The sequence below is a fragment of the Tetrao urogallus genome, assembly GCF_951394365.1.
Source record: "Tetrao urogallus genome assembly, chromosome: 1".
Lineage (NCBI taxonomy): Eukaryota > Metazoa > Chordata > Aves > Galliformes > Phasianidae > Tetrao > Tetrao urogallus.
In genome coordinates, this window is record NC_136813.1 from 187867997 (window position 1) to 187894642 (window position 26646).

The 26646-nt window shown below is 39.1% G+C and overlaps 1 protein-coding gene across 13 annotated transcripts in view; it reads right to left on the reverse strand.

Annotated features, from left to right (window-relative positions):
* CELF2 (CUGBP Elav-like family member 2) overlaps positions 1 to 26646 on the reverse strand; it is a gene marked incomplete at both ends in the record, with an annotated part of 367040 nt that overhangs the window by 11770 nt on the left and 328624 nt on the right. For 6 of the 13 annotated variants that reach the window (XM_079532577.1, XM_079532586.1, XM_079532585.1 and 3 more), the window contains 2 exons: positions 3281 to 3400; positions 21663 to 21797. In XM_079532577.1, the coding sequence (XP_079388703.1) occupies positions 3281 to 3400; positions 21663 to 21797 (255 nt within the window). Of the gene's footprint in view, positions 1 to 3205; positions 3401 to 21662; positions 21798 to 26646 lie in introns of all 13 variants that reach the window. The other 7 variants (XM_079532587.1, XM_079532580.1, XM_079532584.1 and 4 more) reach the window with 3 other exon arrangements.

Here is a 26646-nt window from a genome sequence, read left to right on the forward strand (position 1 = left end):
CAAGCACCTTCAAATCTGTCACAAATAATTTTACCTCCAATTGACAGATGTAAATACAGGGATAGAAAGGCTAACCGCCCTGGATTCACATACAAATATTCTGTCATAGCTGTCCAACATGCTGAGTCTATGGTCTTCTTTCTTGATTATTTAAATTTACTTTCCTCAAAGGAGACAGCCTTTTTAGATGTTTCAAGCAGAAAAAAGGATGATTGGGTGAATCCCCAAATGTACAAGGGCTGCTCCAAACGTAATGTCTCCTATTTTATTATGTTGGCCCATGACATCAGAGGCAGATGTTGGTGGTACTGCAGTAGAGGTTAAACCTTCCCACCAGTGTTCCATTTTGTTGCTATTTGACAGATGGTAGCAGAGGGGCAGTCTGACAAAATGGTGTCTGACACAGAAGTGTGTATGAAGCAAAGGCGCAGAATCCCTCTGTGCAGAAAAAAATGGCACTTACTGACATTCATTGGCTTGCTGAATGTTTATGGAGATCAAACAGTGGATGTGAGCACAGTAAAGCAGTGGGTGATGTAGATCAGCAGTGGTGACAGTAACATTAAAGACAAGCCATGGTCTATAAGGCCAAGCACAGCTGTTACACTACAAAATGAAGAGTGTCTTGATCAGCTTGTCTGCATGAATTGGCTATGGTGGTGACTCTGTTGAAAAACTATGTGTAGCTGAGAATTTTGTCTTTGAAATAGGGTGACTGTGTTTTCTGTTTCTGTTGTAGTTCCGATGGAAAAAGATAAAAGGCATTTCTTTTGGAGCAACCCATGTATGCACAACTGTTGCTGATCCTCGGAGACATGTGACTCACCGTATTCCACTTTTAGTTTTATGACCTCAGATATGTTTCTACAATGCTTCTCTCTACAATGTGAGCACTACCGGTTTCCAGAGCTCAGCCTGATTTCCCCAGACCCAGAAAGCAGACCAAGTCCCCTTATGAACTTAGCCTAGAAGACGTTCTCCCAGTGAATCTTACACACATGGACATGGTTTCAACAGAAGAACATCTCCTTCAAAACATCTGTGTAAACGAACGTGCAAGACCAGTGCGACCTTCTGATTCTTTCTGGGTTTATGCTCAGCTCGACTGGTGCTTTGGTCATTCTCATTAATTCTCCAACCGAAAGCATATCACTGATTTCCAACTTTTCTGCATAATTATTTCAGGAACCTTCATGACAAAACAATGTTTTGCTCTTGACCACAGCATATTGTGAAACATCAGACCCACTGAACTTCCGGTTTCCTGAAGACAGAATGTGAACAACTGGATCAGAAAGGGTCACTACGAAAAGCCCTGGCTTATCATTAAAATAGACAGGGGAGGTTGTTAGCACTGGGACAGTGCTTTGCTACTGTCAGTGTCACAAGCAACTGAAACTGATAATCTGTGTTCTACTGAAAGGAACACATGCCGCAACACAGCATATGAGGAAATAGCTTCTCCTCTTTGTATCTCTCTCACAGACTAATATATTTATGTATATAAATAGACAGACATATCCACATACATTTTTTTACGTACGAGCGCTATAAACATAGAAATTCTAGGCACGTACACATTCTGCAATTCATGAAGATTTGGGACTGAAGCCATTGTTGTTATGAGTCTATGGAAGCAATGGTGGCTTCTAACAAGCTAGAATTTAGTACTAGGTTGTGAATACATCATTAATACTTCAAATGGCACATGCAGGTAAATTTGCACACACAACACCTGAACATTCTTGTTGAGAAAATGTGAACTCTTAGCTTGCAGCCTTGCAATAAATGATAAAAGGAGCACAACAGAAGGATTTCCATGTGAAGACAAGAGCTCATAGGTGATTCATTCCTGCTTGCTGTTGATGAAGGGAATGTTATCTTGGAGTGCTCTAGTGTGCCTAGGTTCTTAGTATTTGTGGGAGGGAAGCAGTGGGATGCTATATGCTGCTCTTGATATTGTGACCTCTTGAAAATGATGTAAAGCACAATGACTGTTTATCAGAGAAAGGACATTTAATATTTTCTTACTTATGACAGTGTAATTCTCTTATTCAGAGGGCTCATTAGAGGAGATAAGTTAGCTTTTCATGCATGCCATTGTCAGTAGCTTGTTTTAATAGTAAGTTAGAATAAAAAAAAAAAGCTAACATTGGCATTTTGGGACCTAATATACATACTTTTCTTCAATTGTTCTGAAGTCATCTTTGCTATAAGGTTGTTTGTGTGAAATATGCATGTCCTTGCCAGAAGCAAGATCTGTTTTACACAAGGCCCCATGCAATCACTCATCATTGCTACATGGACAGCCATTAGCCCCCTTCCTTCCCAGATCCCAACAATGACAACCAGAGATCACAGAACAAAAGGACTGGGTGAGCAGCCAAATAACAGTAACAAAAAGGACATCATGCAGAGCATCAGAGTGAGCAAGTGATACTGAGGAGGACATCCATTCCTGGGGGCACATTATGATGGGTCATGGACCGTCAATGACTAAGTAGATTCCTTGCATTTCTGAAGGGAATGCAAGGAACAACAGCAACTAAAAAAGGGGACGGGAAAATGCAGCTGAACCAATTTCTTCCATTTCAGGCAAAGGTGAAGTCCTCATAACAAATACTATAAAAAATTCTTCTTTGGGAAAAAAAACTTGACCAAGGCTGAGAACAAAGATGTTCTAACAGCTACCACAATCTACCTATCTTGGTATGTCAGGGTTTAAGATGCCATAGGATAGATACTCATGTTCTGGTATTACAGCTGACTAATGTCACTGTTTTCATATACTTGCCAATTAAATGCCAAAAAGTTGCCCTCATTTTAAAAACAAGTATGCTGCTCTCGTGTCAATTTGATAAGTCCTACAAACTTTATAAAAGAACTACCTCTGTGGCAAGTGTGCCTCTCTTAGCATGACATTTCTGAATGAGGTTTTGTGCACTGATCTGGAATCTTTTCAGACTCCCAGAATGAAGGAGCTTATCCTATGAGCTAGATAACCAGATTCCCTGGTAACATTTCTTTTGCCTTCCATTTGCTTGCAAGAAAAGGAATCTTTTTGCAGGGACCCAAAAGACTTCACTTTGCAGAGCAAATTATGTGAAACTTAAAGACTCCAGAACTGCGTATGTAACATGAATGGAACTAGACCAGCTTGACTACTTGTGCATATAGATTAAAAATAATTGTATAATCACTTTACAATTGGCAGTTTTTGTGGCAAGATTATTGGGAAAGGCTGTCCACCACAGCAATAAATACTCACTGTTTACGGTACCTGCTAGTGCATTAATATTATTCAGTCCAACGGTGGCTCCAGCCAGTCCTTGGAGAGTACCCAAAGAAGTCAAAGAATTCATGGCTGCACCAGCTGTGGAATTAGCAGTTGACGCAGCCACTAAAAGAAAAAGAAAATAAAGAAGGCAAAATTAAAGCCATATTTTGGTTACGTTAGTTGATCACAAAACAACTTACTTACAATAATGTTAAATGGAACAACAAGACTACTTGCAGTAAAGAAAGAAAAAATATCAGACCAATAGACCAACCTTGCTCAAAATGTTAATGTTATGACTGTTCACAGAAAGTGTTGATGAGCCTTGAACTGCAAAGTCTGGATCATAAAATTTAGCACTGTGCTATTTGCAAACAGTAACAGTAAGATCGAGTACAGTCACTTTTTCAAAAGTTTGTCAGCCAGGGTAGCATCCCAGGGTGATCACCCAACCAGCTGAGATACTGCTGCTTTTTAAACATCACTGAAAAAATAGAATTCCTTGTACAAGTTTGTCATACAACAGATTTTTGTCGCAGACTCTTCAAGTAAAATTTAAAATCTTCTGTGAGACACTACTCTCCAGTTATGGCTGCAGGACATTGTATGAACACTATTTGAATGCCTGAAGTTTACAAAAAACAAGAATTATGGGACATACACAAAAAGTAACCACTTATTGCAGGCTTTTAGTCCGGTCTATGTATGCAACTAGTCATTTACATGTACGCCATAGATGATACTTTATGCTTCTACCAAAGCTCTGCCAGAGGGAAAGCTGAGGCTGAGAGAGATAAAAGGTCTCTGCTGTTATGATGTTGAGACAATTCTGAAGGTGGGAGAGAGATAAATCCATCTAAATCATATGCTTAGGCAGAGAAAGAGACTCAATCTCTTATCTCAGGAAATAAGGCACCGTAGAAATTTCTATCATTTAGGATAGGTGGGATGAATTAGAAAAATGTCCTTCACCTGTAGAAGGGCCTTGAATAGCCTGCATGAATTAAAAAATTAACTTACAGATATATGAAGTTGTATCAGGTAAATCACACTTACAAAAGCTGAGGAAGTAATTAATTTTTTAGCTTGTCTCTAGAGCCCCATGTTAATACACCAATCACGAAGACTTTTTTTTCTTTTTCTTTAAAAATTGCACTTTGTTCTGAAAAATGAACATTCAAAGTCAATGTTTTGTTGGTGAACTATTGCATGCACATCATGTCTACACCATGTTTTTTTTTGCTCCTACCCATTATGTAGCTGGGAAATGGTTAAGATGACTTCTGTCTTGATGCTCTTTGATGCTCTTTGGGGTTGCTGAACACAACAGAATACCCAGTGAACCCTCAAGAAAGTGGAGTACCTACAGTTTGCAGCACCCAGAAAGGAAAAAGAAGCTGAGGCTAAATTTTCAAACTCTGTGGGTAAACTTCAAGGGCCTAAACTACAAAGAACTCATCTTTACAACCTCAAGACCCACCAAAGACAAGCCTTCCCCTCTGGGCCTCCAAGTCCAAAGGACTCTCTTGATGAGAGTAAGGAAAGATTTCCTGAGTTTGGAGCATTCCTTGTCCCTATTTTCACCACATCTGCAGTGTTCTCTTGAATAATTTTATATGTTGCAGACAGAAGCAGCTTGGTTGATCAACCACCTTCTACAAAGCAATAAGCCAAACATGTCTCTGATTAAAAAAAAACTTAATCCAAGAAACAAGTGAGAAAACTCTTTTGTTGGATAATGTGAACACCAGCAGAGAAGAGAGAAAAAATCAAAGTGGATGAATGTCAGTAAATTCCCTGTGACCAACACAGCTCTGTGTTTCTGTTCATGTTCATTATCAGATCATTTAAATGAAGCACTTAAATCTGAAGGATCTGATTGGTTATGACTGGGCTGAATTCCATTCATTTCTCTTTCAGAGTATTATATTACTCTTTTATCTTGATGAAACACATATATTTAAGAAATGAGAGAAATGGGGGCTAGCAAATTGCTTGCCTAAAATTACATTAAAGCTCTTGGGGGCAAATAACTCCTGTGAGTGAGAGCCATACGCTTATGGATTGTCAACACATCTGTTGGAGAAGGCAGAAAAATCTGATTAAATCCTCTTGTGTAGCCCAGAGCTCATCGTGGTGGTTCTTATCAGGCTCACTGCTCAAACACGTGCCTTGAGGATGGCCAATATCTGGGGCCAACATTTCTTTTTTTCTTTTATTCTTTCCAAGTTTCTCCATTTCATCAGACAAACACAGAGCAGGTGTCTCAGCAATTCTCCCATTTGAAGTTGCAATGCAGATTATCTAGCTTGCCTAAATAATGACTTGGCACATAATCAATGTAAAATACTAGTTGGAGCACTGAAGAACCTCAGAAATCAGCATTTTGTTGTGGCTATTTCTTCTGCTTAACAGTTACCTGTCTCACAGATCCACTGGTACAATGTTTTTTTTTGCTCTTTGGCCTATTATTTCTTTGAGGAATAAGAAACTGAACAAATTGAGTGGTTTCCATTATCTTATTGAACATGGACTGAACAGAAATAAAAGGAGCTCCATTCATTAGGGCACTTGTACGCGATGGATCCAGCAACTTGTTGGATGAGATATCCTGTGAGACTCCACACCTTCTCCTCTTTTACTGCATCCTGTGCATATGAAATGAAGACAACGATGAGCTAAAACATTATGAATGGGGCCAAGACTTAGAGAGAGCACAAAATGCTGCAAAAATCAATGGTTGAAGTAATGGTATTCCTTGTCCTCAAAAAACTTATAGGGAGATGAAACAAAGTCTTTGAGACTTTGAAAGTCTTACAAGAGACACGTGGAGGCTTAGGCCAGCTGAAAGTTTTTACCTTATGAACTCCCAGAATATGCTGAAAATCATCTGAAGACAAGGACTATGCCTTTCCGGTCTTTTGCCCTTTTCTACTTACTTTCAACTAAAAGTTTTAATGTCTACTGAACCAAAGGGGAAAAAAAAGAAAAATTACTTGCCTTGTGGTAAAGGTAGATGATTGCACTATTATGGGGGAACCTGTATATTTCTCTCATGTCATCAAAGCTCCTGGGCTCCCAGAACTTGCTCAGAGTAATGGCAAAGGAAGTATGATGCACTGCTGGAACAGCATTATTCTATATTTATGGCTTTTAGTTTTCCACATGACAAACACAGATTGGATACCTACAGAATTTATAAATTCATTTTTACCAGGCTCTCCTGGCACCATGTAAATTAAAGGAAAACATTTCACAGCTCTCTCCATCCTCAACACCACCACATAGCTGCTCTGAATTGAATCACTTCACAGTGATGCTTAATTAAGAGTAGGTATCTCTCCAGCTACACAGACAGCCTGATGTATGGAGCTGTAATGCTGCCAGGAATCACCCTCTTTGTGCTACTGGTGCACCACTATTAAGTGCAACACAGAGGAAAATCAAAACACATAAAAAAGTGCAAATCATAGAATACCATACATAGAATACCCTGAGATGGAAGGGACCCATAAGGATCAAGTCCAATTTCTATGACTTAGGCTTCTGGAATCCCTCTGTATGGCATGCCTTTTTTCCACAACATTTGCTATTTTATTTTTCTCTTCATACTGGCAATTTTATAGTTGCCTCCTTAAACCTATATGTGGCAGGGTGACGTAGGGCTGCGTTAAGTGAATTAGCCGATACTGAAGTTAGGGGGAGAGATTCAGCCTGATGATTATACAGTAGCTGCATATACAAAAGGCAGAGAAGAACAGAGCTGCTTTTTATCTGCTGCACCTACCCCTCCCTAACAATTTTAAGCCTTGGATAAACATCAGAACATAACAGATAAGATTTTGTCTGCTTTTTCCTCTCCAGCATCAGTCACTGGAATAAGTTGACGGCTTTCTCAAAGAGACTGTTGCTCCATGAGAGCAGCGCTGTCTGGCCCTAGTGGAGAAGTTATGGGGTTGGATCCTTTGGCTGATGTTCCAAGAGTTCAGGCCAGATGCTCACCATAACTCTAACTAACCTTAATAATCTATTAATATGTGAAGATACCACAGCTTTGGAAAGAGGTCAGTGAAGACTGGCAAGAATTGTCCAATGACCTGTAGAAAAGTCTGCTTTGTCTCTTGAAGATATGCTATGTGCTGGACAGCTGTTGCCTCCTCCATCTAGGACCCATCCAGAGACCATACAGAACTTTTAGAATCTTCAACCATGAAAGATAAGATTCAAAATGTGTATTTAACTATTAGAGACTACAGTAGCTTCTTCACTGATCCTTCTATTCCCATATTTCTGAGTCAGCCTCATAACTATCTGCTTCTTTTTCCTTCCAGACTACTCAACTTCAGTTTAGTAAATAGCCAAACACTTCCAAATATTATAAATAATATTAAGAAATTGAGAACTAGAAAAGAGCATACTAGAGCTCTCCCTCGTGACACTCCCAAATCCCTTCCAACCTCAGCAATTTGATCTCTTCCTAAATGAAATTTTTTTATGAGCTTCATTATAAATAAAGAAACTTGGCCTTTGATTAACATATTATTTAACAGAGCTCTCTTTGATATAGTGAACATGTTTTGATTTGGAGTGAATGTTGTACATGGTTATTTAATTACCACTGTTGTTTTTGTGGATATTTTTAAGGCTGGATTTATCTGGTATTTTCATCTATTGTCAACATTTTAATTTCTGCATGCAATAGAGTATAGCAACTTTTAAGTCAAGACTCTTATACAAAAAGTTTAAGTGAGCAATGAGACATTTCCCTTCTTATTAGTAGCATTTCAACACAATTCCTAAAAACTATGCCAATCTAGAGAAACAGGCAGTACTAACCATAGACTTTTGGCCATTCTGTTGGCAAGCTTAAATCTATAGAGTCACAATGATTTACATCTGGATTCACATCAGCTGGAAAACTAGATTCAGGATAACAGCATCTAGGAAAGTCAATGATGTGGAAATATTTTTTTGGCTTTGCATTGCATACTGTGGACGGGATTAATTTCTTCGCCTTTGGCAGTCTCACAGTTAGTTTAAGCTAGTCTAGCCAAAACTGTTCTTTTGGACCATCTCTCAGATAAAGAGACATGTAGCTTCAGTGCGCTACCTTTGGATTTCTATGTCAGGATGAGCTGAATTGTGCTCTGGACCTACTCCTGTTTCCACTGATTGAGATGGTGAACATAGACCATAAGCACAGATAGACAGAGGTAGACATAGGCCTTACAGATGAATCACATGAAGGGGGTTGGATCCTGCTCTTTCTGATCTGTGAGGGCTCTGCTTTTGTCCTGTCCACAGAGCTGGTACCATTCTTTGAAAATGCAGAATGTAATCACCTCCATCAAATCTTGATCTCACAGAATAGTCTGATGCTGGGGAATCCTGAACCAAAGTGCACAGGGTGTACATATTTCTGTAAAGCACACCTAGACAGCAGGGACTTACGTAGTGCCATAGTACAGGTAGGATGGCCTCACACGAGAGCATGAACAATGAGTAAAACTACTAGATGCTGCTGATGCTTCTCTGGTTCTACCTCAGACTTCCTGTGTTACCAAGGATAAAATATTCACTATGGTTGCTTTTTGTTTTGTTTCATTTTATTGTTGGAAGACGGGGCTGATTCTGCTGCTTCCCACTTGCTGGCTTATTTTATAGAAGGCTACATCTTCGAAGTGCAGGTATGTTTCTATCGTGCCTATTTATTTCCTGTTCTTAAGACCAAGGAATGCTCTTAACAGGGTTTCTAAGTATACTTAAGTAAAAAAACAGAGACCCGTGTTCATCTTAGTGTACACACTTAGTTCACACAGCACAGACTTGCAGTACAGAGTTGGGCAAATACCTCATCCTCTCATCCATATCTCTGAGCCAACATATAAAATCCTGTTTCCCAACAGAGGAGACCAGGAAAGCTGTCTGGGCACTTGATGAAAGAGAATACTATAGGAATGTGTCCTCTCACTGCTGCTCTGAATAAAAGGATCTACTTAAATTACACATGTAATACCATGATTTAGCAAAGAGATGGTTTCAAGTGGGTGTTAGACCCCAGTCTTTATTTTACTTGGTAAATATCTGAGAGATATAGAAAGCCATATTTCACAAATAAAAGGGCTTCTAGGACACTCCAGAAGATGTTTGCCAACTTGGCACTATTTTCTGGGTGGTGATATCCAGTAGGCTGTGCACTCTCTCCACTCCTCTTTGCCTCATCCTATTTCCTTTCTTGTCTTCCAGAATACTTCTGAAAATGATACACAGACATACTGCCAGTTTGGTACTAAGGTATCAAAAATACCAGAGGAGACATTTCCATGATTTTACGGTTTCTTTCTGGAAACACTGTCTTGGTTTCAGAGCAGGACTATGAGAGAGAATGGGCAATGAAAATAACAGAATCATACAATGGCTTGGGTTGGAAGGGATCAGAAAGATCTAGTTCCAACTCCCTACTATGGGCAGGGAGGCAAAAAAAAAAAAAAAAGAAGGCTGGCTTTCTCTTTTTGCCTGCATGGAGGGTTACTGTAGACCTTCACCCACTCCACCCATGAGAAGAGAAGGGCCAATACTTCTGGAGCAGAAATAGCTTTCTGGTGTTGCCTTCTAGACTTCAGGGCAGCTCCAAAACTGGCTTACCTACATCAGCATTTCCCAAATAGTGATCCACAACAACAACCATGTCAGCCCTATTGACAGATTTCCTTTATGCAGCTCTCAGTTACACTTCACAACTGCTTGTCACTCCCTAATGCACAGCACAACAGGAAGCCCAACATTTACTTTGCTATCAGTTACCTACAAATGTGTTTTCTGTTCACATCCCACTTAAGTCACTTGTAGAGGATGTGCATATATTAAAAAGCAAAGCACACCACTCAGCTCTGAAACATAACTTTGTTCTTGTTGTTTTACTTAATGGAGAGTTAAAATAATTCAGCAAGTACTTTGCTCCAGTAAAGATGATACAGCAGTTTGCCAGGGATCAATACTACTGAAAAATGTAAGGTTAAGCATCTCTGTGACTCTAAGTATGAGAAGTTGCAGAGAACACATGCTTTCTTTTGGGAGAGCCTCCTGTCAAATTTATATTGGCATTTTTCTGAATCTAGAATCCTCTTTCTTGGTGTGAATTAGGCTGCATTTCTAATTTTCTTATGCCTTCCTGAGCCCAATGGCTCCAAGGATTAGATAAAATGGATCTGCCTTAATCAGCTCCTGACTAAAAGGCTGACATTCAAAGGGACCCAGAGAAGCAGAGCTGGCCAACATGTACCTTATGAAAGGACCTTCGCATGAAAGTACAAATTCAAATTCCTGCATGTGGGGAGGAGCAACGTGTGTCAATGACACAAACACAGGATGGATGGGCTGGGAGGAGCTCTGCTGTAAACAGCCTAATGGTTCTGATTACAGACCACAAACCAGCAGTGTGCTCTGGGAGGTAAGAAAGCCAACAGTGTCCTGGGCTGAATGGAAAGGAGCAGAGACAGGAGATCCAGCTGATTTTTCTCCTTCAGTCAGCACATGTTAGATCTTATCTAAGTGCTACATCTAGTTTTGTGCTCCTCACTGCAAGAAAAACGTTGATCAACTGGATGGAGCTCAGTGGGAGACCAGCAAGGTGGTCAAGGACTAGAGGACTCATCCTGTAGAGAGATGCCAGTAGGGGTGTGCTTGTTCACACTGAAGAGATGGCTTCAGGGGGACATAACAGCAGCACCTCTGCACCTGTGACATGCAGGAAACTGGAGATGGGCTGTTCAATGCAGTGTATGGCAGGAGGAAGAAAGGGAAATTGAAATAAAAGAGGTTCAGTCTGAATACAAGGAAAAACCTTCTCTAAGTGAAGATTGTCATGCATTGGAAAAGATTACCCAGACTGATCAGTCTGTGTTGTTGCAGGTTTTCAAGTCCTGAGTAAATCAATCTCTGAGTAACCTGATCTGACCTCACACTTGACCCTGTTTTGAGTTGGGGTTGGACAACAGACCTCCTCAAAGACTTCCAATATCCTATGATCCTAAAAAAAGAACAGTGTAGCAGAAAAGCAGAAAAAGTCAAGCAACAATGAAACAGAATAAAAGAAAGATGAAAAATGAATACGGGTTGGGAGAAAATGGAATACAAGATCTGGCTTCTGTTATAGGTCTGTTTACAGGCATAGAGGGTGAGACTGAACATGCCACTTAACTCTTTGCTGTTTTTATGATACTGGTCTGCCTCAAGTATTTCTTACGCAAACTTTCCAGAGCTAGTTCTACGTCTAACAAGAGAAGGTCATGACCTTGCATAATTCCTATGGATTTCAGATTCATTTTAGTTTCCTTCTGATTTAGCAACATGCAACAGAAAATAAAATTGTAGTAACAGGATGCAAAGAATGGATTTTTAAAAACTGTGAGAAGAGAATACATGCACTAAGAAAAGAAAATCAAAATTATTCTAACACCTCCCCAGTCAGTAAAACAGAAGAAGTAAATGGTAAGAGTTGGGGACAAATGGAAAAGAAATATTAACCTTAAGAAAAACATCTCTAATTTAGGAAGTTGAATTTAAAATCTTCTGTTTACTACTCAAAATCACTTGGGTAAACAGAATATTCTTTGTCCCTTTGTTAGTACAAGAGGGATAATAAAGCTAACAGACAACACTGGATTTAATGATAATCAGATTATGGCTCTGTTTTCTTTTCCCTTTCTAAGCTTCAGTTGCAAAAAACAATGATGTCTGCAATGATGTAATGCAACCTTTAGCTAAACAAGATGAACACCTGCGGGCTTGCGTGAAAGCCGAAAGATACTAGCCTGAGTTTAGTTGTGTTCAACAAAGCCTGTGCAAAGCTTCCAACTTTGTTCTGATCTACAGCATCTTAGTTTGGTTGTGGTGCTCTTTTAAACAGATAAAAAGGGCACTCAGCTGTAGGAGTCCTTGTATAGCAGTGAATCAACACCACCAATTTGGTGTTAAGCAGATTCTGGCCAGAGATGATCCTAGGTGTTTAAGGTCAGTCCACTCTTCACATAGCTCTAACAATAACTGGCTGGTTCAAGGAGATGGAAGCCATAAAGTTCACTCCTCGGTGTGACTTAAATGCCTCCAATGGAAAAGCTAAGCAATTGAAGTATAGGGATGATGGAGCTTGTGAAATGAGCATTATAAACATGGGCGTGGGGGAGAACTGGGAAGTCAGTCACACTGCCCATGTGACACTGCTCTCAGGAATTTGCAGTTGCGTTTCTGTCTGAAATGAGCACACTCCAAGGGTTCTGACTGCACAAGGAACATTTTAAAGAGGAAGAATAATTAAGCGATGACAGAGGCATCATCATTATTAGATAATCACAACCCAGGGGCATTAACAAACATTGAGTGTCTCTAATCCCACGGGGTCTAATTATTCTGTGATAACAACCACACCTCCAAGTTTTAATTTATTCTTGTGGAGAGCAAGGGGGGGTGTAGGAGAAAAGGGGGCATTTTAATATTTTTGCTGAAAGAAGATGCAGTTGGCCTTTCAAAAAGGCTCATCAGTATTCTAATCTAACTAGTGTATTGTGATTGGCATTAAATTGTCTGCCCTTTATGGTGATCTCCAACCAATCTGAGTATCCATCCTCATACAAACGGGTGGCCTGCCAGTCACTAACACAGTGCCATCATGCACCCGTTCTGCTTCTCAGGGCAATTTTTGGCAAAGGAAATGTGGATTTTCCCATTTGGGAGGTTAATTCTCCATGAAGTTCTCTGACAAACACACTGCCCATGGCATGGAGGGATGAGTAGAAACTTGATCATTTTCTGCTACCTGGAAGTGCTGTCTGACGTGTCAAAAAGGGAGATTCTAGTAAGTTTAAGTGCTCTGCTTGTGCCTGGAAAGAATAAAATAAAAGTGACAGATGCACTCCAGGGACACAGAACCAGAAAAGCAAGAGAGGAAGAAAGAGTTGGCAGAAATGAGAATGACAACATAGAGAGACTTATACCAATATCACAGCCTTTCCTGAATAAGTCAGTGTCCCTCTATTTCTTCATTACTCACAGGTGAACAATCCCTATGAAAGATTATCTATGACTTCTCAGGATACAGGAAAAGAGAAATACTACTGAGTAATGGAGGAAGGGAGAACAGCAGCCTCTCAACACTCAATCGCATCTGCATGTCTCTGGCATGCATGTGCAAGTGAGATGAAGCAGGAACAAAGAAGAGGAGAGTCTTTCCCCATGGTGATCCTCTTGGCTGAAGATGAGTTTCTGAGAACACCTTTATATTTCACAGCATGCACAGTCCTGTGCATGCATGCTCACATACAAGAAAAAAGAAGCAAAACCAACCCAAACAGAGAGGTGAACTAATTCATTCAAATTCTTTGCAAAGACAGAAGAAGCAAAGTAGAGACTTCAGTTAGACTCCTAACTCCATACCCTCCAGGAGTATCTTCAGGGTTGCTGGGCATACTTACGTGAATCTATGCTGTTGTGTTTAAGGGTACATTTTCCTTTGAAATTATGAAGATGGAAGAGAGTAAAAAGTAAATTAATGTCTTGGGCCAGTTCCACACTGATGCTTCTGTTTTGTTGAAATGCATTATTTGGTGAGGACACGTTTTTACTTCACAAACTGCAAGGCCATTAGTAAGGCAGTCAAGGGCTTAATTTATTAGTTTCAAACCCATTCAGCTGTTGAAGATGCTTGTGTTTGGCCAATGCATAAAATAAATCAGGGGCTACAAATTCAATTAACCGTATCTTTTCAGATAAAGTAAAATAACATTCACAAACTCCAATTCCCATTGTATTCCACAATCTATCCTGCTTCAGGGAAACAGGCCATGAGTAGCTTGAACATATGCTCAATTTTCTAGGATCTCAGGAGCAGTGCTGCCAGTAGTAAATGTTAGATATTTGAAAGCTCCTCCAATTGCATTAGTTTTGCTAAGATTTGGATTGTTTCCTGAATTCTACGAACTCCAACATTTTCTTGGCTTGGACTTCTTGTCAGATATACAGCATACAAGCTCATATATCTACCTGTGTAGCCAACTTGATAGTATCATATTTCTTTAGTAGAAAATAGCCCTGAATGAGCTTGAAATAATACTTCTAACGAAAGGAGAAAAACAGGCTTTTTTTTACAAAGTGGGATTCTTGTAGCTTGAAATAAAGAGTTGGGAAGAGAGACTTTCAAAATATAATGTATTACAAAGTGTTATTTGTATACTGCAAGCAAAGTAAATCCAAAAAGGTGCTTAGGCAATGGATTTAATACTTTAGGAATATGATAATGTACTAATGTTTAAAAAACAAACATGTCTCCTGTTGAATTAGATCCTGCTAATCCATGGTTTAGTACTGTACATGGTTTCCTAAAAACAACTCTGCAGAATTAACCAGCAGAATTATTTGCTGAAAAATATGTATGTGTTTCTATCCTTCAACTCTGGAAATCATACAGTTCTAAGTAAAAAGACAGATATCTTTCTGTGCCCCAAATTCCTAAAATACTGATGTTTATTTTAAAAAAGAGTCAAGGTGCTTTTCAATGTTGTCTCCTCCTGAAGTTGTCCAGCAGCCTCACACTTCTTCACTGAAGGTTCTGTCCACTCAAAACCCAGCCCATTTAATAAGTAAACTTCCTTAAGATCCCTTAGGCTGAATTGATATACTTCTGCTTAGAAATCTCTTTGCCAGGAGAATATACAATGACCTGATACATTTTACAGGACAAATCTGCAAACAGGTCATTCTGGTTAATCGATCACAAGCCTGCTGCCACCTGCATCCTTCAGGTTCATTGTTCCAAATGAGGAGCCAGGAAGAGGCATTGCTGTTGCAGGGATGCTCCATGAGAATTAATCATCCTTCTCCTCTCCCTTTACTGCCCTGAGGTTCTGGGATATTTTGGACACAATTCACACTCTTCAGGCAGTAAAGATGTTTTGAAACATCATTAAAAATACAACTATAGGTCAAAAATTCATGCCCATTTCCCTAGTTTTGGCTCTAATACATATGCTTGGATCCCTACTTAGGGGTGACTTAATTAGCAGATGGACTTAGCACCAGTATAATCTTTGCAAGTAGCATCATCATCTTTGGGCACTAAGAGCAGTCACAATCATCCATTTGTTTAGAAGCTCAAGCACAGACTCAGATACTTAACAGAAAGTAGTTCTTGTTGGTTCACACACAACAGTTTGGTGATGTACTCTCTCCATTACAGATAGCAATCTTCCTGAACTGTGCAGTTAAGCGATTGGCGCTGGGTGGTCAGCATGCCAAGGCAACATTTTCTGCCCTGGCTTCCTTGCAAATATGTAATTTGTAAAAAAAAAACACCATGGTGCTGAGATCAGGGTTAAGACGTTGAACTGCTCTCTTTCAGAGCACTAAGATAATGGAGCTAATAATAAAAGTCCATTTAAATGTAACATTGAAAATCATATATTTGAGATGTTTAAGCATCACCTGAAGCATCCATTTGGTAGGCAAATGGTATAAGTAAACCTTTATTTAAGATACATGTTATATTTAGCAATTGTTTTTTTTATCCTAGCCACAATTAACATTATGAGAGCTAAGTTTCCTATGTACTTCAAATCAAACAAAGCTTAGTTTAAATGTTTTTATAACAATGGAACCTGCATTAATTCCACATGAGATGGTACAAAAATAATCAATTTGTACTACAGTATAAAGAGTGCCATTCTGCATTTTAAACCGACCTCTTCCAACATGAAACATCTAGTCCAATTCATTCTTCAGCAAACTGTCAGACCTTCCTACACACCTACTGGCAGGGTTATTTTTGGATCATCCTGGAAGCAAATCACAGCTATCTCAGTGGGTGTACTGGCCTCTAACAAAATGTCACGGCGGCAGCCTTGCACTGCTGATTGGAGAAAAATGTATTGTACTGAAGTGAACAAAAAGAGAATCTTCTAAGAATGATTATTTGAACACTCTCCACTGCTTCCCAGCTGAAGCACCTTGTATATTCCATAAAATCGTTAACATTACAACAATTGTGTTCACAACATGAATACCTTCAACTAACAAAGACAATCTCTATGCCATATTAGGGGGTAGAAAAAATAATGAACCACAGATTTTAACTGTGAGTTATAATTCTCTGCTTTTAGCAGGGGGAAGAGTTGAACTAATTCTTTCAGGACAGACACTAATGGTAATATTTTTTTCTTCTCTTTTTTCAGTTTATTCTATACTTCACGGAGTTCCTTTCTTAGGGGAAGGCAATAATACTTCAGTGTCAGCATCTGTCTGAAATGAGTATTTTTACATTTTTTATGTGAGGAGGGCTTTTTTCAACATAAGGCTTAAAAGGTGAATTCTGACAGAACATAGCAAAAGCTGGGCTTGATTTTAAGAGGTTGTTAAAGAAAAAAGTCTGTCTTTCTACAATGACAATGTTTTTTGCACAGATTTCCTTTTAGGTTTACACAGCAGATAAACCTGAAGAGTTCTGTTACAGAAGCATCAATAGCTAGTTCAGTGGTGTGAATAAATAATAGTTTAGAGAATCAAATAATCATGAAAATGTGATGGAAAATCAAGGCTCCTAAGTATGCAACTGAATTAGCTTCTGGTTTAGCAATTCTTCCACAACTCAGAAGTTATACTGAGTATCATAGAATCATAGAATCACAAGGTTGGAAAGGACCTATAAGATCATCTAGTCCAACTGTCCTCCTATCACCATTACAACCCATTAAGCTACTATGTTTAAGAGCTATGTTTAAGAACAGTTATGTAAGAATTTTAAGAAACAAAATTGAAACAGGCCCATGGACGCAGTAGAATCTCTCTCTCTGGAGATGTTCAATCCGTGGCTGGACATAGCATTCACCAACCTGCTCTATGTGGCTCTGGTTTGAGCAGGAGCCTGGAGCACAGACTCTGGGTAGAGATCCTTCAAAACTATGTGATTTTGTGTCTTTCATGCTATGACATTCAACAGTAAAAATCTATGCAGTGGTGGAAAGTTATAAGATGAAAAAAAAAGTTGGCATCTGAAACCCAGCTTCCATATTCTTCCTTTTCAGAGTGCAGATATGTTTCTGCTGTTGCTTAATAGTAGTTTACAAAAAGATAGCAGGACATTTTTTACAGTACCAAGGTTGTACTACCCATGAAAGCCAGAAAAAAAAACCCAAACATTATCCTTGTGAAAATTAGGGTAATGGGTCAAGTAAAGCAAAGTAAATGTCAGAGTGTTGGAGGGAGATACACTGATCCTAAGTTCATATGTCCACCTCTGCAGGAGCAGCCTTTCTGCAGGCTTTGTGCTAGTCAGAATTTCTGCAGAATATTGCAAGGATATTCTCTGGAGAACAGGTCACAGTCCCTAACACTCACCTGAGATTTGTCCTGCCCAAAGTAAGTGCCACTATCTACACCTGACATAGTTCCTCCAACCTCCTTGTTGATATAATGAGAAATGCAACCTTCTGGGAAGAAGCAAGGGGAAAGTTGAGACAAACTGGCTCAGACAACATCCATGGCTCCACAGAGTTGGGTAAAAGCTACCCCAAGGCCATGCCATTACATTAAGAAATACTGCAGGCACTTGCCTTTGAAACAAGAACATATTCTAAGTAAGTGAGTGAAATGAAAAGAAATTGAAGAATTAATTAACCAAATAGAGGTGATTAAAGTAAATAAAGGAAACAATTATCATATCAAAATAAAAGACAAGGAAGATGATTAAATGAGTCTTCAAAAGACCCATGAGAAACTCATGAAAGACATAATATGCATTTACCTGGTTTTCATTCTTTCTTGATTTCATTTTCATTTTTATTCACTAACATCTGATAATTGCAAGAAACAGTTACTTTAACCATGGGCAATTTAAACCATTTTAATTTTTTTTCCAGGGCCAAGAGACAAAAGAACCTATTTATTGCCTGAGGGGATTTTTACTAAAATGAAAGCTTAATCTTTTATGTTTTTTTAAGCAAAGGCTTTTAAAAAATCATTTCTAACAATGCTGTAGGGAGAGACTTCCATGGGCATGCAAAATTGAAATTATAAATTTACAATTATAAAAAAATTAATAGTTTGGGGGATTGCATTGTCTCTGTTCTTTCTGAATGAATAGTGTTTCAAGCTTAAGAGAAAGTATTTAGTACATGAAGGAGAACGACTGTCCTTAGACTCTGTGGCGGTCAAAGCTTTTTAATAAGTATACAGCACATATGAGAGAAAGATCATTGGAATTTAATTTGCTTGGAAATATGTGAATCTTGAAGAAAGAGTTTTGTACAAATTGAACAATCACTACTGAATCACAGTGAATATTTTTCTTGTGAGCATGTTGCAATTAGAAGTCAGCAGCAGAACTTGACATGCTCAAACATCAGATACCATGCTGGTTTCTCACCTCCTGGACTGTTTTTCCGTGTTGCCAATGCATCAAAGTTGGTCTGACCTCCATCAGTCTGATGCATTGAAGGTTGCTAATCTTATCTATGTGAACTTAAGCTGCAAGATGAATTTGAATGGAAGTAATTTACAATAATCTGGGATTCTTATGACATACACAGACAAAGGACAAAACAAGAGCTTGGGTGGTCCCGTGTGGGGCCACGCGTTGGACTCAATGATCCTTATGAGTCCCTTCCTACACGGGCTGTTATACAATTCTGTGATTCCAGGTTTCGGTCGAAGACACATTCAAGAGAGATCTTCAGGAGGGATAGAATTACATAAGGGTAAAAATGTGGATGTGATTTATAATGTGGCTAGCACAGTTTAAGGCATATTAGAAGTACGTGCTCAAGTCCATTCCTGTTCAGAGTAGGATTTTGGCTTTAACAGCATCAAGGAAATAATTCAATTTAAGCATGTACCTTTACACTCTCCTAAATCTGGGTAGTTTTCTGAACTGAGAAATATTAATTTAATGCATTATCTGGAGAGACACAAACATTTCTTACTGGGGTTTGTGCAGGCTTTGAAATCAGACAAAATAATTTACACTTATGAAACACAACAAACTGAAGTGTTCTATTAAAAGAAAACTGGAACAAAAAAATACCCTCAAGGCCTCCAAACATTCACACTCTGAGAGGCACATTTAAATGTTTTCTGCCAACATATTTCAAATTCTAATGGAAATACTTTGAGCTACTCTGACAAGCTTTATTGAACTAAATTCATTTCATACAGAGCAGAGAAGAGCCATTGAAAATACTGTTTAGGTTTAAAAAATACTTAATAGGGTAGAGAATGTGGAACAAGGTAAGAAAGCTCAAACTGAAAGACATTTTATCAGGAGTTGTTTTTAGGCTGGTTGTGCAATAGAAACAGGTTAAGGAAGCTACTAGATACGGATTTTCTCTTTGGTATGCCAACCTGTCTATAAGACTGTCTATAGGAAGCACTGTCATTCAGAATACACCATTTCAGAGGTTAAATGTCCCAGATTTTTTTAAAATATCATACCTCTAGAGTGTGAGCCAGAACAATTAACCTCTTTGGAAAACCCTGCTACTTGCTCTAAGATGGCACCCCAGGAACTCTTATCTTGAAGAAATACCTTCCCAGCCAAAGCATCTTCCTAAGCTTCTGCAGGCTTGGACATGGGCTAAAGTCACCCATCCATCCAGGCATTCGGGAGCCTGGATTAGGAGAGACCAGCAACTCAGCCAGGCTGGATAAGGAGATTGTGTTAGAGAGGGAGAGAGGAAAATGTGGACCTAAAATATGAATTTTGAGTCCTGTGCTAACATGGCAAGTCAAATACCACAACAGAAGTATGCTGCTGCCTGAGATTCTCATGCCCCACAACTGATAGGAAAGTTCACTTCTAGACCCTCTGCACTGCTATGCAGTATGTTTAGTTGTTTTAAGAGGTCTAGTGAGTGTAGCTCAAGAGATGCTGAGTATGCTTTTGGAGGACAGGCTATCCAGTCATTTAACATCTAAACTGCAGGAAACAATGTTGCAAGAAATGCAACATTTCTCTAAATAGGTGACATGAAGACAGTAGAGCAGAAGCACAGACACTCAGGCTACCCTTCTGCAATGTATTAAGATCTAGCTCCAGGATGGAGACAAGAGTAAGCTCAGACTTTAAAAAAAATAAATAAAAAATACAAAAAATCAGCAAAACCAAATAATTTTTCCCTAATTTACTTCTTAAGTCTGTTGTGCTGGATTATTTTTAGGTCAAGATGAGGCTCACATAAGAAACAGCAAAAGCCTACACAAACTCAATATTCAGTCAAGCTGCCTTCCATTTAACCTCTCCCCCAAATGAACAATAAAACTGTAATATAATGGTAAGTGTTGGCCAGCTTTAACACCCGGCACCACATTTGGTCCCAGTTCTATTGTGCAGTGAAGGCTGTTTTCCTTACTGATGTGCTCAAACCGTCTGCCATGAATTACTTTTTCATGGGGAATAAATACACACTTAAACAAGATTAAACACAAATGTTCTTTAGTGGTGTCTAAAATAATATGAATGTTCTTTAGAACAGCAATAAACACACTTCATGATGCAAATAATTACACCCTACAGCCTTTATCTTTACATAAGCGGCCAGATTTTCACTCAGCTACTTCACTGTAAACCCAGTATAACTACACTGAATCAACATCTCTCTCCATGGACTTCAGGGATGCTGAAGTGTTACTAAACTCTTGATCTGCACTACCTCAGGGGCAAAGGCTTTGCAGACATGGGAAGTTCATGCATGAAAGTGTACGTGTTGGCAATGGAGGCACCACTGTCTCTTAGCCTACTCCTTATTTCTCCATACAGTTTGAGGCAATTAAGTCAGATTGTGGCTGTGCACTCCTTAAGCACCTGATATCAATTCTGATTCTCAGTCAGGACCACAAGACAGCTCCATAGAGGCTACAGCAAGGAAAAGAGAAGGAAAAAAGGAGAGAAGGACTGCATAAAAATTTATGATGGGTGAAGAAAAAAAGTGCACAATGGGCTTAGAGTCAAAGATTTGTCCCCTGGGAATTAAGAAGTACCACCTTGTTTCATCTTTCTGTAGGATGGGAAGGATTAGCTCATGTTCTGAACCCTTTCTGAGAAGTTAAAATTAGCTTAAATTTCTCATTCATCTGTAAACTTGATGTAAAGCTTTTCAAGACGGGTCTGTTATGCTTTGATGACCCCTGAAATGTGTCTGCAATGGAGAACAAGTCCATATTGGACAGCTTGAAAAATAAGTTATTTTCTTAAAAATAACAGCAACAAAAAATGTATCCAGTTATTAAAAGTGTTTCCAGAATTTACACAAGCACACAACTTAGCCACAGCATGGTATCAGTTTTAAATATTTTCTTCCTATTTGCTCTCATTTTTGCATCTTGAAAGCAAGCATTCTGCTCTTACCAGGACTTGTGAGGGCTCCCAGAGCACCAGTCGTTGTGGAGAGAGGATTTGCATTGGTGGTAGTAGCTGAGGTTTGGGCGGCGGCTGCTGCAGCTGCTAAAGTTGCCAAATTCTGTAATTGTAAAGCGTTCATGCCTGTGTGGAGAAGCAATAGAGTTAATTAAAAGGTGCCATAAAAAACAACAGCAACAAAACCCAAAAAACCAATAAACTATTTTCAATGGGTGTATCTTGCCATGAGATTCAGTTTTCTTTACTCCCAAGACACTTACAATCTGGGAGCCACTTAAAGCCCCCAGATAGCATCTCTCACCTTTCTGCCTTCATAGTCAGAGAATATGGCAATGGCACCAGCCTACGGTTAGGAAAATTAAATCTGGCTGGTGTCACTTCGATAAGGGAAGAGTGGAATTAGAAGTCATTTAAACTCTGTGTGAATCCCAGGAGCAATACTATTCCCTGACACAACAGGGGGTGTAATGAAGATAACATTTAAAACAGATTCAATATAGGGTCATATAATTAGGATGAATATAATTTGTTTCCCGTGTCCCATCTGAATGTATCTACTAAGACTGCACTGTGCAGTAGCCAATAGTTGTACTGATTTTCCTTTGGATAGTTCATTTCTAAAACCAGGTATGTTTTAAGAGCATCAAATTAGTATCAGACTGATCAAAGCACCATCACTGAAGCGGAGACTTTCAGACCATAAGCTCTACATTGTGATAACAAGAGTACTCAGTCAGCTGTTACTTCATTATTTCAGAAGATATGGGGGAGGTACACCTGCATTTCAATGAAGATCTTCAAGGAATGCATTCGTTTAAACAGCAAAGGATTTAACTTAGATGGCGAGTTAAAAAGGAGAAACAATAAATGCAAATTATGTGAAATGGAAAAAAAGATGAACAAGGAACAGCAAATGGCATTCATTTGACTTAGAGCAATTGGGAGTCTCTTTTAAGGCACCTATCTTTTAGATTGGACTATGCCAAGTACTTAAGCCCCTATTCTACAGAGGACTGTTTCAGTATGAGACTATAACACAGATACAAGTTAGGTGCTAATATTAATCAGATTGGATCCTTCTCAGAATCCTATGGATAAGATGCAACTGTCCAAAGGAGTGATCACAAGGCAACATATTGGCATGGAAGAGATTTTTTGGATGGCAGTGTGCGTTTACCAAAAGTTGGTTTGGACATGAGAGATCTCCACATGTTTGAGCCCTTGGTAGAACTGAAAAAGCAGACACAGACCATAACATAGACCATAAACCATAATACTAGTTATATGATGCTTATATGAAGAGTAATACTTTCTTTTAGATCAAATGACAGAGCTGAGAAGACTACCTGAGTCTTGGTGAACATTCAGAGAAGAGCTCAAGTGCCTGAAAACTCATTCTTTTCTTTTCTTTTCCTTTTTTTTGAACATTAGCTTGTCTAACAAGAGAGAGATATTACTTCTTTGTGCACACTTTGTTTCTCATACCAGGTGAACCTCATATCAGCTTGGAGAAGAAGAAGAAAAAAAGGAGTTCAAACCTAAAGCTTTGTAAGCACGTTTGAGAAGGAAAAAACGAAACAGAGAGGCATTTTTTTTTTGTGAATTTGGTCCTCAGGTACCTTTTACTTTCCTCTTTTATAAGAAATATAAGTTATACAGCCTAAAATGTCCAGCAGACATTGTTCATCTTCACAGAGCCCCTTTTTCATGCCACACTATAATGGACATTTGATAAAGCAGTGGGCTGGCTCTTCGACATGGCAGCATGGATTTCTATCACCCTCTGGTAAGTAATTCATCAGTAGGATCAGTCATAATCAGCTTATATTTCTTCTGTGGTGAGGTTTCCACTTCCAATTTTTAAACAGCACATACAGCAGGATTAAATAATAGTGAGCAAATCACGGAACAGTACAGGAGCTTCCTCAAACCAAATCCCACATGCTTCTGGAAAATGTGGGAACCTTTCTCTAAACATCAGTATGGACATAAATAGATTCATAAGCAATTTAATACTGCTTTCTTTTTTGCATTTCATATACAGGGCTTTGTGTATGCAGGCAAAGCTGAAGAAGGCTGTAGCAGCAAAGAGCGTGAGCACAGAAGGATGGGAGCTGGAAGGCAATGTACATACATTGTACAGCTCTCAAGGAAGTGGCAAAACAAGGTCAACAGAACAAACAACAGCTCTCTTGGGCCCTGCGTGTCACTGTTGTGCCTGTGTGGATGCAAAACTAATACCAGCACTGCATCATCATGAAAAGCATTATTTTATAGTGGGACATTTCCTGTGCAAGGACAAGAGGGATACATCAAATTAAAGAAAGAGTTTCTATGCCAAAAGGAGATGAATAAACAAGCGAGGCAGTGACGGAGTTGTTTCTCCACCCAGTCTGTTTGAGTGCGGAGATGACTAAAAGATACTGGCCACCAACCAGCTCTGCAGATGTTATGGGGTGTCAGCTATAGTGCCTTTTGGAAAAAAAGCAACCAACCTGCCTGCTGCTGTCATGAGAAGGAGCCCAAAGAGCCCCACTGCACTGAGTGCCCTGGAGTGGCTGTCAGCAGTGGCTCAGAGCACATGCAGTCCCCCAGCATGCCCTATAGCTGCTTGTGTCAGCTATTTATCATTTAATACACAACCTCTTTAGGATTCATTTTGCTCCAACTTTCAAAAAAAATAACTCTTGTCATCACAGTTTTATGTTCCCTAGGCAGTTTATCGTCTCTCCCTTCATTGGCTTTGCCCATCAACTTGACAAGTGCGTCAATATCCCACTTGCTAAGACAAAATTGGAGAAGGGAAACCAAATACTCTCAAGTTCCAAATCCAAAATGTACTTTCCTTTCAAATGGGGATTTTGATTCAATTGAACTTCAGTCAAGGTATAGTTCTGTGGGACTAATCTGCTCGGTCATTCTCTCCTTTTTCACATACTGTCTTCGCACATTTCACATCCTGCAACTTTTTTAAAACAGTCCCAAATCCCACAATGGAGCTGGACTGAAAATGAGTAAATCGCTCTCATTTGAAAGTGCTGCTCACTCAGCAAATGCACCTCTCTCTCAGGAAATGCAAATTGCTTAACGCTGAAGAGCAGCCTCACAGGCAGAGTTACACATGAAAAATGGAAGTCCCCCTGTAGGGGAAAAACATTTCTGGGCAAGGAATAAGTCTTGATCTTCATGATAGAGACAATGTTGGGAATTAAAGTGAAATGATAAAAAAAACCAAAACCACAACAGAATCACAATACAGTTTGATTCCATTTTTAATAACACGTATTTACCAATGTGCTATTAGCTTGGCAAATAAATTGCAAGGAAATTCAACTTTCATTTTGCTATTTGGCAGATTAAAAGAACAATTAAATTATGTACAAAACAGATGCAAGGTATGCCTTGCTTGAAACTTAAGATTTTTTTTAAAATTATTTATAAGGATAGGGGCATGAAAATTTAATTTAATGTTCACCTTAGGTAATTTTGTGTCTTATTGTTCACAGCAATTACCATAAATCTACATATCAATAAGCAAGAACAGATGTCAGTTGTTACAAGTGCTTGCCAATCAGGCCTGTTAAAAAGTGACAGATGGATGGTGATAGAACATTCTCATAAGGCCTATTAGCACATTCGCAGGAAATTTTTGTAGTGCTGCACAGTCACAGATGCAGTTCTGTGAAAACACGGGGAAATTTGAGAGCACGAGATTTATATTCTACAACTCCTTGCTCTGCCTCCGACACAAACTTTCATACAATGAGGCAATTTGCCTCGTTTCAGTCACCACAGCTTTTCTCCTGTGATATCTGTAAATTTGAAATTATTGGGTTATTTGTAGAGGAGGCAGCAGAATCACAAACCATTCCTGAAGTCTTCCGAGATCTCTTCAGATCTGGGTTTCCAAATATCATAGTAAAATTATATTAGGAAATAGTTTAATTTGCTTGCTGAACAAATGCTGATAAAGCACTGACCACATTTTAGTGACAAGATATGCACAGAGAATTTCAAAATCGGTGGTGATAATCAGAGTTGTGTCTGAATCACTCCTAAGCAGTTTCCAATAGCTTGACCTCTGCTGTTGCCTATCTTTCTTTGGAAATTGTATCTATCCCAATTATAAGCATTTATTCTTTTTGAATTATATTCTGACTGCAGCTTAAAAACTGTGGATTAAGGTAAAATACCTTAATCATTTCAAGGCCAAAAAGCATCCATTTCCTGGCACTGATACCAGCCATTCTGGATGCTTATGTTACAAACTGGGGGAAAGTCTTTTCAGGCTGAGTCTGAAAGTGCAATGTTACTCCAGCAATACTTAAAGAATTGAAAGGGACAGGAGACTGTTACCTCCATTAAATCATACATACGGTGTGCCTACCTTTAGAAAAGCTGCTTATCTCAGAAGTGCTTAAGGTATCCTGACTACTTACTGTTTGAGTTAGGAAAGCCCCTAAAACAACTTTTAAGTCCATATTGGATTCTACCCTGGTAATCACATTATTTAAGAATACATGCTTAAATCCGACCGAAAGTTAGAACCATCGGTTGACTTGCACAGGATTTCAGTCCATTTCCAAGTTACACAATCTCTTAACGCATTCCTGGCATGAAATGTGCTTTTTTCAACTGAAAATTTCCCAGTCTTAGTTGGAGAGATCCATCTGATCTAACTTCACGAGAATTAAAATTACCCAGGCTTTTTTTACAGTCAAGGGAGAGAGTATGAATTCATTGAATTAAAGTAGGTAAGACTAACATGGTAAAATGACTTGCTGCCTAGGAATGAATCCTCTCCACTGACATTATAGGGAGTCTGGATGCCCAATTTCCAAGCTGCTGCAGGTCAGTGAGATGACTTCCAATCTCAGAGAGGCCAAGGGAATCAAAAGCCTCTCTCCCTCCTTCTGTTATTTCTTGAAAGCCCAGCCAGATTTACAGATCTTGTATCCAGACTTGGCCAAAC